This window comes from Ipomoea triloba, chromosome 4, assembly GCF_003576645.1.
Source record: "Ipomoea triloba cultivar NCNSP0323 chromosome 4, ASM357664v1".
Lineage (NCBI taxonomy): Eukaryota > Viridiplantae > Streptophyta > Magnoliopsida > Solanales > Convolvulaceae > Ipomoea > Ipomoea triloba.
This window is the reverse complement of record NC_044919.1, coordinates 28,345,585-28,356,063: the sequence shown is the minus strand read 5'-3', so window position 1 is coordinate 28,356,063 and position 10,479 is coordinate 28,345,585. Positions and strand designations below refer to the sequence as shown.

General features: G+C 36.3%; 2 protein-coding genes across 7 annotated transcripts; both read right to left on the bottom strand.

Annotated features, from left to right (window-relative positions):
• Positions 1-3,847: 3,847 nt before the first annotated feature.
• LOC116015633 (protein AGENET DOMAIN (AGD)-CONTAINING P1-like) lies at positions 3,848-5,175 on the bottom strand. Of its 2 annotated transcripts, none has more exons than XM_031255761.1 (2): positions 4,510-5,175; positions 3,848-4,076 (listed from the first exon to the last, which is right to left on the bottom strand). In XM_031255761.1, exon 1 carries the CDS (start codon positions 5,005-5,007, stop codon positions 4,522-4,524), a length of 486 nt encoding a protein of 161 aa, XP_031111621.1. In that variant the 5' UTR covers positions 5,008-5,175; the 3' UTR covers positions 3,848-4,076; positions 4,510-4,521. The 2 variants fall into 2 exon arrangements, with proteins under 2 accessions (XP_031111621.1, XP_031111620.1); XM_031255760.1 differs by having other exon boundaries at positions 4,521-5,175.
• Positions 5,176-5,189: 14 nt separating this feature from the next.
• LOC116015632 (DUF724 domain-containing protein 7-like) lies at positions 5,190-9,853 on the bottom strand. 5 transcript variants are annotated; one of them, XM_031255755.1, is made up of 9 exons: positions 9,677-9,853; positions 8,866-9,263; positions 7,995-8,393; positions 7,555-7,666; positions 7,286-7,476; positions 6,636-6,735; positions 6,481-6,558; positions 6,121-6,261; positions 5,190-6,026 (listed from the first exon to the last, which is right to left on the bottom strand). In XM_031255755.1, the coding sequence occupies exons 2-9, from the start codon at positions 9,247-9,249 to the stop codon at positions 5,410-5,412; spliced, it is 2,022 nt and encodes a 673-aa protein (XP_031111615.1). In that variant the 5' UTR covers positions 9,250-9,263; positions 9,677-9,853; the 3' UTR covers positions 5,190-5,409. The 5 variants fall into 5 exon arrangements, with proteins under 5 accessions (XP_031111615.1, XP_031111617.1, XP_031111619.1 ...); XM_031255757.1 differs by having other exon boundaries at positions 8,866-9,256; XM_031255759.1 differs by having other exon boundaries at positions 8,866-8,949.
• Between the last annotated feature and the right edge of the window lie 626 nt (positions 9,854-10,479).

Genomic DNA, 10,479 nt, shown 5'->3' with positions numbered 1-10,479 from the left:
CTTAACGCTGTGAGAGAGTTCGTGATGATGAAATATTTAATGAAGGGTAGGTATGTAGTTCATGGTTGAAGCGTATATACAGTATGTATGCAGTGACGCTACTATACTATTACCGGTACACGTGGATGGAGACTACTGAAACCCTTAAGAGGTGAGATGCTATCCATTTCATTTCCGAAATAAATAAATAAATATATATATATATAGAATTCAGTTCCTTGAGGTTGGATGTTTCCGGTGCGTTGTGGGGTTAAATTTGAATCATTGATATTGCTTAAATCAACATTCAGATTATCAAAATTTAAAAAAAATAAAAAATGTCTTGGCTTGTCTTGGCAATTTGGTAATTTTTTGCATTTAGATCAAAATTTAAGGTGTATTTTTTCTTTCTTTAAGGTGCGTATTTTTGTGCTAAAGGTGCGTGATTTTTGTGTTTAAGGTGCACAATTGTTTTGCTTAAGCTTAAGGTGAGTAGTTGTTGAAACTTAAATGCTTCAACATAAAACTTAATATGAGTGTTTTTCTTCTTAAGGTGAGTGTTTTGTGTGCTTAAAGTGCGTCAGTTGTTGAAACTTAAAATGCGTTGGCTTAAGGCTTTAGGTGCGTGCTTTACTTTCTTAACGTGCATTGTTTTCCTTCTTAAGGTGCGTCAGTCTGAAGCTTTAGGACACTTTTTTTTTCCAGTTCCAAACACACAACCAGTATTCTCTATAAGATTTTCTCTACAAAATCATATTTATATTAATCCAACTTAAGTGCGTAGATTAGAAGCTTAATGTGCAATCAGTTTAGAATTTTTTTTAATAGCATTGATCACTGCACAACAGCACACGAACCCTTATATATATATATATATATATATATATATAGTCTTTGTATTAAGAGAACTCGTAATCACTAATCACATTGAATAAATCTAAATTTCAATACAAATTTACTTAGTATATATGCTGCAGCATTAATTTAACTATATATTTCCTTCCCAAAGTGGTTTGATACTTAATAGGTTGACGCTATATAAAACATATTAATTACTGTATAATGTATATAAGAGCTGATGGTTAAAAAAATACTCCCTAATAATACTAAAAAGAAACACACACACACACACATATATATATATAGTTAGGATCATATGAGATCACTTGTTTAGGTAAGATCGTGAGATCAGATCTTGTGTATCCATTTAATAATTTAATGGTCTAGATTGATTTAAGATGCTAAGTTGAAGTGTGTGCGAACGGTAATAAAATGTGTGCGAATGGTGATTAAGTGTGTGTGGCCAGTGATTAAATGTGTGCAAACGGTCATTAAATGTGTGCGAACGGTGATTAATGTACAAGATTTGAACTCAAAATTTTGTAATGGTCTAGATTGATTAAGATTCCAAGTTGAAGTGTGTGCGAACGACGATTAAATGTGTGCGAACAGAGTGTGTTTGTCAATCAATCTAGACCATTAAATAGATGCATAAGATGTGATCTATCTTACCGGTCTCACTGGAACCCTACCCTATATATATATATACACACTTATTTTGTATGACTGAGTAATATAATTAATTAACAAAACCAATAACCGCTAACAAGTAACAAGTAACCTTCTCCTTTAATTTAAATTATAATATCATTGAATGAATAGAGACGGAATTGAGACGCAGAAAGAGACTGAACTTAAACAATTTTCCATTGTCAATGACCTTAGCTAGCTTTCATTGTATGTATTACATGGAGGATGAGGCTTAGGCTAAATTAACCCATTAAATGTGATGTTGTTTTGCCATCTATTCTTCTTGCACCGTACCATCAATCAAATAATCAATAATCACCCACCAACTACGACCAATCACATTCAATCCCAACAGGCCTTATATACTAAATTAGCTTAGTTAGTAGTAGCTGATGTAAGATAACTAGTGGGAGACATTAATTACCCTCGAGCAAGACTAGACGTTGGGACGAAAATGAAGGTACAAATACTCATTATTCTAACATGATACCAAGACTCTATCTTTAGGCCTAACTTGTTAAATTAGTCGGATCCATAATGAATTGAATGACCCAGTCTATGATAAAATTCTATGCTAGCTTGCTTATGAGCTATGCATGCCATTAAGCAATAGCATATACTATACAGAGTTCTCCTTAAACAAAAAATTTACCAATATAATATAATAATATAATAATTCTGGCAAACTTGAATTTCAGATGAATGTGCATGTAATAAATGAAAAATGAATGTATACAACAACCCCACATGCAGTGAAATCACTTGATGGGGAGTTAGCTCAATGACAAGCTGACACATCAACACAATAGACAACCTACCCCTTTATAAGGTTTTAAAGGCCGACAACATTGAGTGTGTTTGGTGGAGACATGAGAATTGAAATTAGATTGTGAATCAAATATTTAGTAATAATAATGGATTTTGGCGAAAACATTTTGCATGTTTGGTAGTATGGTAGAATTTGAATACTTACCACAATATTGAGGTTTGACTGTGTATGACCCTATAATAGGAATAAAGTTTTTAAAAATATATAATAAAAAAAATCAAGACAATTGATCATAATATAATGACATCAAAAGCATCAATATGAACAAAAAATTTCTAAACAAAAATCTAAAATTACTAATCAAAACTTAAAAATTAGATTACCAATAAAATGAATGATATCCCTTTTTTAACTAAGGAATGAGATTTTTAATTTGAAGGGGTAATCAAATCTCATAGTTTGTTTTAAAAAATTGTCAACTAAAACTATGGTTTTATTCTCATTCCTAGTGTGTAAACCCATGAACAATACATCCTTTTTTTTTTTTCTTTTTTCTTTTTTTGGTAGAAGAAGAGGGAGGAAATCCCGGAAAAAAAAATTACACTATAAGGACCCCCCTACCCCGAGGGACATTCCTATGAAAACTAGCTCCGACTAGATCCTCAAAATACAGCTCTCGTAAGTCACTAGGGATCTCTTGATACTGAAAATGCCCAGTATGAACAATACATCCTATGTTTAATCAATAGAATGAACCTAACAATAATAGAGAGTTTTAAAATTAAGAAAGTCCAAGTGTCCAACACAGAATTGAAACTGATCAAGATGTCAAAAAGTCAGTTAATCACTCAAAGTTTAACCTAAACCAGCAATTTCCTACCTTAGCTTAAAAATGTTTTCTTTGTTGAGCCAAACCAAGATAATATTGTGCGCTACCATGTTACACGTACTACATTACTAAATGTATCTGCATATCGATCATAATAATTGCTGCATAGCCAAGTTGTTATAAATCATTGCCAAAAAAAAGCAGGAAGGGTAGGTGCCCAAATAGATACTTTTGGATCAGTTCTTCGTAGTAGGGGTCTAGTCATATATATATATATATATATATATATAATAACACCAAAACGTAAATGAAAGACATTAGTGCATTGTGAAAACAACTAGCTAGTTTTCCATACGTTGACAGCACAAATTCTCATAAATGCAGTTAGATATATGATGAATGTCCGGACATATATATGACTAAGGTACAGAAAATAACCAAATTAAATTAGCTATGAATCTTACCCTGGCCCAGTGCATGTTGGATGGAAGGAGGGTTTTGGTCCACTGCATTGCTGGTCTGTGGATCACAATATGTAAAGCCTAAAGCCCTAAACCCAAAGTGGGACACAGATTCTGACTGAATATATAGATACAAAATAGGTTCTTCCAAGCCAGCAAATTAAGCAAACTAAGCCCAATAATACCAGCATATATATATAATAGAGTAGTAATCATATACTGAATGAATTGAAGTAGCTAGGCATCTGATCTGTTGAAGGTTAATTAAGAAACACTAACTCACAGAGGTCCAAGTCTGAATGTTTAATTATCTGATGAAAAGTTGTACAATCGATTAAGCATTTATGCTCCATTTACATTCTAGAGCAATAACAACTCACAACTAGTTGACAACAGATTGATACTCTACAAATATATATTGGCACTTCATTCCATTCCTAGCTAGGATCAAATTAAAGAGCAGTCTTGCAGGCCAGGAATCCATCCAGACAGCAAAAATACGCCTTCACTGTAGAAAAAAAATTAAAGCATCAGAGATTATCAGTGAAGGATAGGATTGGTTGAGATCAGATGACACATTATTAATAGAAAATCAACATATATAGCAAATGCTAAGCTCCCATTGAAGAACAAACCTGTACGCACATGAATAAACACTAAATCACCACTTGAAGATCAGATTAAGATTTAAGAATCGATAAAAAGTAGCAGTCTTTTAGTTGCAGTAACTGGTAGCATAGCATAGAGTGAAGCAGTAATAAAGGTAAAAACTAATCATTAATTATTCCATCAGAATAAGAATAAGAATAGCAAAGCCTCAGAGTGGGGGCCCAAGTACCAGCGAGCACAGAATTTGAATTGTTTATTTTGCAGTACTATATACTGAATAAATATAAAAGAGAGAAATGCACAAGTAGATGAAGTTAGAGGAGAAGACATACAGAGAACAAACCTCAGGACTGGGAAGGAGAAGGAGGAGGGTCGGGGAAGGAAGGGACCCACTGGCCATGGAACCATTCGCGGTGCAAGCGGAGCTGGGACTGAGGGAACTGAATCTGCTCGCGTGAGGAGCGGAAGAAGAGCGAGTAGGTAGAGTCATCAACAACCTCGGTCACAATGCCCTCCCACCAGCCGTCGCAGTGGAAAGCGTCGACCTCCTCGCTGAGGCCGAACGAGCGGGCAGACTCGCGGGGAGGAATTGGGCGAGCGAGGATGAAGTTGACGAACTGGCGGAGGGGCTTGGTATCATCGTCGTCACACATCAGGGTGTGGAACTCCACGAACATCTTGTTGTTCTTCTTCGAAACGGTGCGGAGAACCGTGGCAGTGTACCACGACCCTCTGAAACCCTCGTCTTCCAAGCTAACTTCAACCTCTGCTCCTTTCTTGCACCAATCTGCATCTTCCATTCCCCCCATCGCCTTCCTCTTCTTCTCCATCTTCTTCAACAACACCAAGGCGCACACTACACAGGCCAGGCGGTAGATAGATACTATAGCCTATACTGGTTAATTTAATACTCATTTATGGTTCATTTTGCATTAAATTCGATTCCTTTTTGACAAGATTATTTGACAAAATAGCAACTTTTTTCCAGATTGTGTAGATGTATATTATATTCTTTCAAATTTTTATTCCTTTCTTGTTAAAATTTCAAATAATTTCGCACAAACGTTGTACGCGGCTTATCGCCTGTCTGTCTGTCTGTCTGTACTACCACTGTATACACTATGGTCTCTATGGGGGACAGTTCATCACATCACAATTCACAAACACAGGTTGGCTTTATCAATTATCATCCACATCAAAAGTTGATAAAACTACACGCACCCTCTACCATACTACGGCAAAGGTTTAGAAGCTAAATCTTCATATCCACTGCGAGCACTTGTAATTTCTCCTCTAACGTCATCCATTTTAGATTGAAGGCGAGCAATTTCAACATCCTTAGCCTCTCTCTTTGTAACAGCCATTTTCACCTTCTCTTCCAGCTCTGCTATTTGCTTCTTAATCGTCTCAATCTCTTCATCCACTTGTGTTTTCTCCGTCTCGTGCTTCACCATCTCAACCTCCATTTCTGCTGACTGCACCTCCAGATTTTTGTGTTTTTCTTTAAGCGACACCATCTCCTTTAGGCGGTCTTGTATCTGGCGAACATCAAATCCGTGGCCTCCCAACTCCACGAGCGTCTCCAGCATTTCCTCTATGCTGCTTCTGGGATCATCCAACTGCAGCTTGCAACACCTGTCTACCAAGCTAGAGAATGTGACCATATACCCTATAGCTACGCCTTCGCGATAACTCTCTTTAACGTGTTCCAAGGGCTGGAAATGCGGCTTCTGGGGAATTCGCTGGAAAACATCCATGGATTCAATTGTGGACCAAAGAAGTGTGCTTTTTACAAAAGGCAGTCTTTGGATCTCACTCGAGATTGCACCGCTACCATTGTCAATTGGAGCTTGAATTGTGTCATGAAACATAGTTAGTCACGTGAACTCATGCACCAAATATAGTAGACAATAAATGAAGCGAGCACAAGATACAGGACATACTAGCTTGCTTATTTGATCCATCAACAGTACGGCAGCATGGTAATAGAGGTTGATCACTACACCTATTGCTAGGTGCCTCAGTACTGGCTTCCTCTGCTTCAACGTATTCATCATTTCTCCCTTCAGAAGCAGCAGGAATATCTGCAAGAGGGCAAAAATTTTAATTCTTTCCACACAAGTATGGCAATAGACAATAGAACCCCACAACTGCATCTCTTCTACTAGCTGAAATTGTCCCTCCAAAAGGAGCATTTGATGACAAAGTTGTGCCCCCATTAAAACATAAATAATTCAATAACTCAAAAGCATGACAATGAAATAAGAAAGCAAGAAACTTGCAGCAAGGAAAGCCACTTTGACCTTTGGTTTGAGATGATTCATTGGTAGTACAATCCTTGATGATTGTTTCATCCTCAGCATCTACATTTTGCGGGTTATCTACAACAAAAAGAATAAAATCTTCGATTTAGCAACATATTAGATGTGATTTTCGGCTCAAAATATTCATAAAATACCTATGAGAGGAGCAGGGGATTTAATGGTGTTGGCCGCTGACTTGCATGGCCTTCCTCTCTTTTTCTTTTGACCGCTCTCTGAATTACGTACTTGTTCACTCTGCTGGCACAAGGGAGATAGTACGAGTTATGACCATGAAGTTTCTAGCATGCATTAAAAAAATAATGAAACATACGAGGGTTCCAATCCATTAAACCAGGCGCTTATACATGGGAAATTAAAGCACAAGAATTGCTCCTTGTCAAGTATGGACTAAAGGCAACAAGTAAAACCTTTAACAAGCAAGCTGGTGGAGAATGTCAAAGTGGATACAGGAAAAAGTCAACCACTAATAAAAGTAGCTAGTTAAGTTGAAAGACTATAGCCCAGAAGGTAGAGTAAATGGTTATCTCATACCACAATGAATAGATTCAGATATTTATAGAAATTTAATGAGGCTGTAGACTAGAGGTACAAGTGACATCGGTGCCCTTATTAAATCTCTATTTTTGCAGTCAACTATCAAAGTGTGCCCTCAGTTGTTAAAAGCATATCAGACATTCTCATATGTAAATTATTTTTTTTAAAGGATAAATATGAAAGGAATAATGCTAACTCCCAAAAAAAAATAAAAAATCACACATGCAAAGGGTGTCCTTCACTTGTTCACCTCTATAACATCTGTAGCTAGATCGTTAACATGTTGCTTCTGACCACTCAAAGGATCCGAACACTCCTTGCCATCCATGTGACGAGATGTCTTAATTCTTGAGTTCCTCGAGGGAGAAATACACTCCAACCCTATGACAATTGGACAGCCAGCTTCATTATTTTCAGCTACATTTCCTGCTGCTTCCTTACCTGTTATGAAGCTTTTGCTCTGCACTTAAATATCAGGGTAAAAAGAAAAGATGAGAGTGAAAGTATGACATTACATACCTTGAATAGGAAGCTGTGCACCATCAACCAGCAACTTTGTTTGTTTCCCTTGAACTATCTGGACATCTGCCACAGAGATATCCTGCTCACTGGTTTTCTGGCGTTTTCTCCTCTGGAAGAAATGATAAATTGAGAGGGTAATGATTAATAAATTAGAGTGGAAAAATAAATTAGTCAATTAGAAACAAGTAAGATCAAAGAATTAAAAATGCTAAGAACCAATTGACACGCCTCCGGCACTACAAGTAATCTAGAAGTTGAAAGGAGGATTTCACCATATCAAATCCAATACTAAAAGATGCAAAGAAATGAAGCACAGCCTTTATGTGCATTTGTTGACCAGTCATTGGCATATATTTGCATGGGACTGCAATTGCTGTCATCCCAATAAAAAAAGAAGCAAGAAATACATTGAGATTAGGGAGTTGGATATGACTTACAGTGCTCTTTCCAAGAAAAGGATTACCAGACAACTGATCTACACATTCAGAGATTGAAACATTTCTACTAGCAGCCCCCTCAGAAGTCAAGTTGTCAAAACCACAGGGTATTTCATCTTGTTCCTTCTGCAGTACTTGAGACTGCAACAGTGTACCATCATTTGCAGAAGCTAAACTGTGTGGTTTGTTCTTTGCTGAAACCATAGCATTCGAAGGATTCTCATTGCAATCAGTTGATTGTGCGATTTGATCATCCTGAGAATTCAAGGAACATGATGTTTTCTCTTTGGAGACTTCATCCTTAGTGCCTGAGCTGTCCAGTCGGACAGTTCTTTGGTTCACTTTAGCATTGCAATTGTCATCTCCCTCAACTACACAATCTGAAGAGATCAAAATACCCTGAAATGGAAGGCAAACACTCTAACTTTGAAGTGCATATATGGGGGTGGGGGGATTGGAACTACAAGAAATAAAGCAAAATACCAATCATGAGGTTGGCATTTTTCTATTAAGTGCTCTTTAATGGATTTCCATTCAACAAAGTTAAAGACTTTGCACTATAAGTCAAACATAATTCGCTGTTCAGTTCAGTTTACCCACCCATTACAAAGATTTTACAGCATTCCAAAGGGGAATGGAATGGTATTAGCAATACTCAACATAGAAATCAATTAATGCAGAATCAAGGAAGTGCATATACATCAATACTATAGGATGGAATCCCATTAACAGAAGTGTGCAAACACATTGAAAAACTCAATTAATTGCCCAATTTGGACTAAAAAAGCAAATAATTTGATAAATTTCCAATCTTTCCACTGATGGGAGCACACTGCACAAAGCTGAAAATAGCAAAAGAAAGTATAAATACCTGAGAAGTATGCCATCTGCCACTTCTCCAATCCATGTGACGCCTTAATTCCAAGCCGCTAACCTCCTTCTCTAAATTAAAGTGCTTAAAGAAAACAATATATCTACTATCAGCAAGCATCTTGGTTATCACCCCACTCCACCAGCCAAAATCATAAAATGCATCCACCCTTTCCAACAAACAAAAATTTCTATTTTTAAGATGTGGAGGGCAGGGTCGAATCTGAAAAGAACCAACAGTCACTTTATCCCTAACATTTGACTTCTGATACTCCACAGAGAAAGAGCCATTTCCAAAAACTTCGAGAATAGTAGCAGGGAACCAAACATCCCGGGGATCATATCTTTCAAATGAGACTTCTACTGCTTTCCCGACGGTAAACATATTCCAGCTGTTTTCTTTCGAATTTGAGAAAAATAAACATAAAAAATCCAAATCCATAGAATAGTTTATGATTTCAACTTATATAAAATTAACAACAGATCACATTCACTTTCAAACTATCATTATAATGTAATGTAAGCATTCATTCATTCATTCATTCATGTTTATCCCTTATCTCTTGAATTTTTAATTTCATCAAAATTTCAGAATGCAGAGTATATAATTATATATATAGACAATAACAACAAAAATGAATAATAGGACTACCCCAACCACCATCGCCTACACCCCAACCCAAAAAAGACAAGAAAAAAATCGTGACATTGTAACTGAAAACCCCACGAAGTGCAGAATATAAACCATGCAATGCAGAAGGGAAACAAAAAGCATAAACTCAACGGAACTGATAATAGAGAATTCCTCGTACCTGCTCCACGAATCAGATGCCCGCACTCTGTTCTAAAGCATTTGGCGGCGGAATCTTAATCCGTATAGCCCCGAATTCAGGTTGAGGATGATATCGACAACTCTAGTAAGCACGGGGTCCACCACTCACCAGCATTCTCTATGATCAGCCTCAACAACACCGCCCTGCTCCTTGGCGTTCTACGACGGCGAAAGCTGTTAACACCTCTCTTCCGGGCTTAAATAATTTCTGGGTTTTACGCACGCAGATTCACTGTGAATCTGTGACGTGCGTGCCGCGTGCGGTTCATACAAATTAAAGTCCAAGTCGCCTCGCCCTCGCTAATCCTACTGCAATACGTAATTAGCCTTCAATTTTTTTTATTTTTTTTTGAGATATAGTAATTTTAATGTATATATCATGTAATAATAATGCATGAAAATATATACAGCGTATATGGTAATAATAATGATTAATCCATATTATTATAGTAATTTAATTATACATAATAATTAAACTTTGTAATTCGTGTAAATATATTTATTAATAGATGGAATAAGGGTCAAATAAACCACCGAACTACACACGAAACTGCAATTAGGCCATTGAACTCAAAAACAATGCAATTGAGTTCCTGAACTACACAAATCCATGCAAATTAACCCAAATTGACTTGTTTGACTTGATCTTCCGGTTACCAACTTTAAAAATAATATTTTAAAATAATTTTAAATAAAATAATTAATTAAAATTAAATTTAAAATTTAAAATTTAAAAAAAAAGGACCCAATTGACTTGCTCCTGTTTTTTTTAAAATTTTAATT

What these genes read in the sequence shown, in the direction of transcription:
- LOC116015632 (XM_031255754.1), bottom strand. Translation starts at nt 9,306, where the DNA reads ATGGATTTGGATTTTTTATGTTTATTTTTCTCAAATTCGAAAGAAAAC. An exon ending in GCAGATGGCATACTTCTCAG is followed by an intron (nt 8,394 to 8,865) that starts GTATTTATACTT and finishes CTTCCATTTCAG; the next exon opens with GGTATTTTGATCTCTTCAGA. An exon ending in TGCACAGCTTCCTATTCAAG is followed by an intron (nt 7,477 to 7,554) that starts GTATGTAATGTC and finishes GCTTCATAACAG; the next exon opens with GTAAGGAAGCAGCAGGAAAT.
- LOC116015633 (XM_031255761.1), bottom strand. Translation starts at nt 5,007, where the DNA reads ATGGAGAAGAAGAGGAAGGCGATGGGGGGAATGGAAGATGCAGATTGG.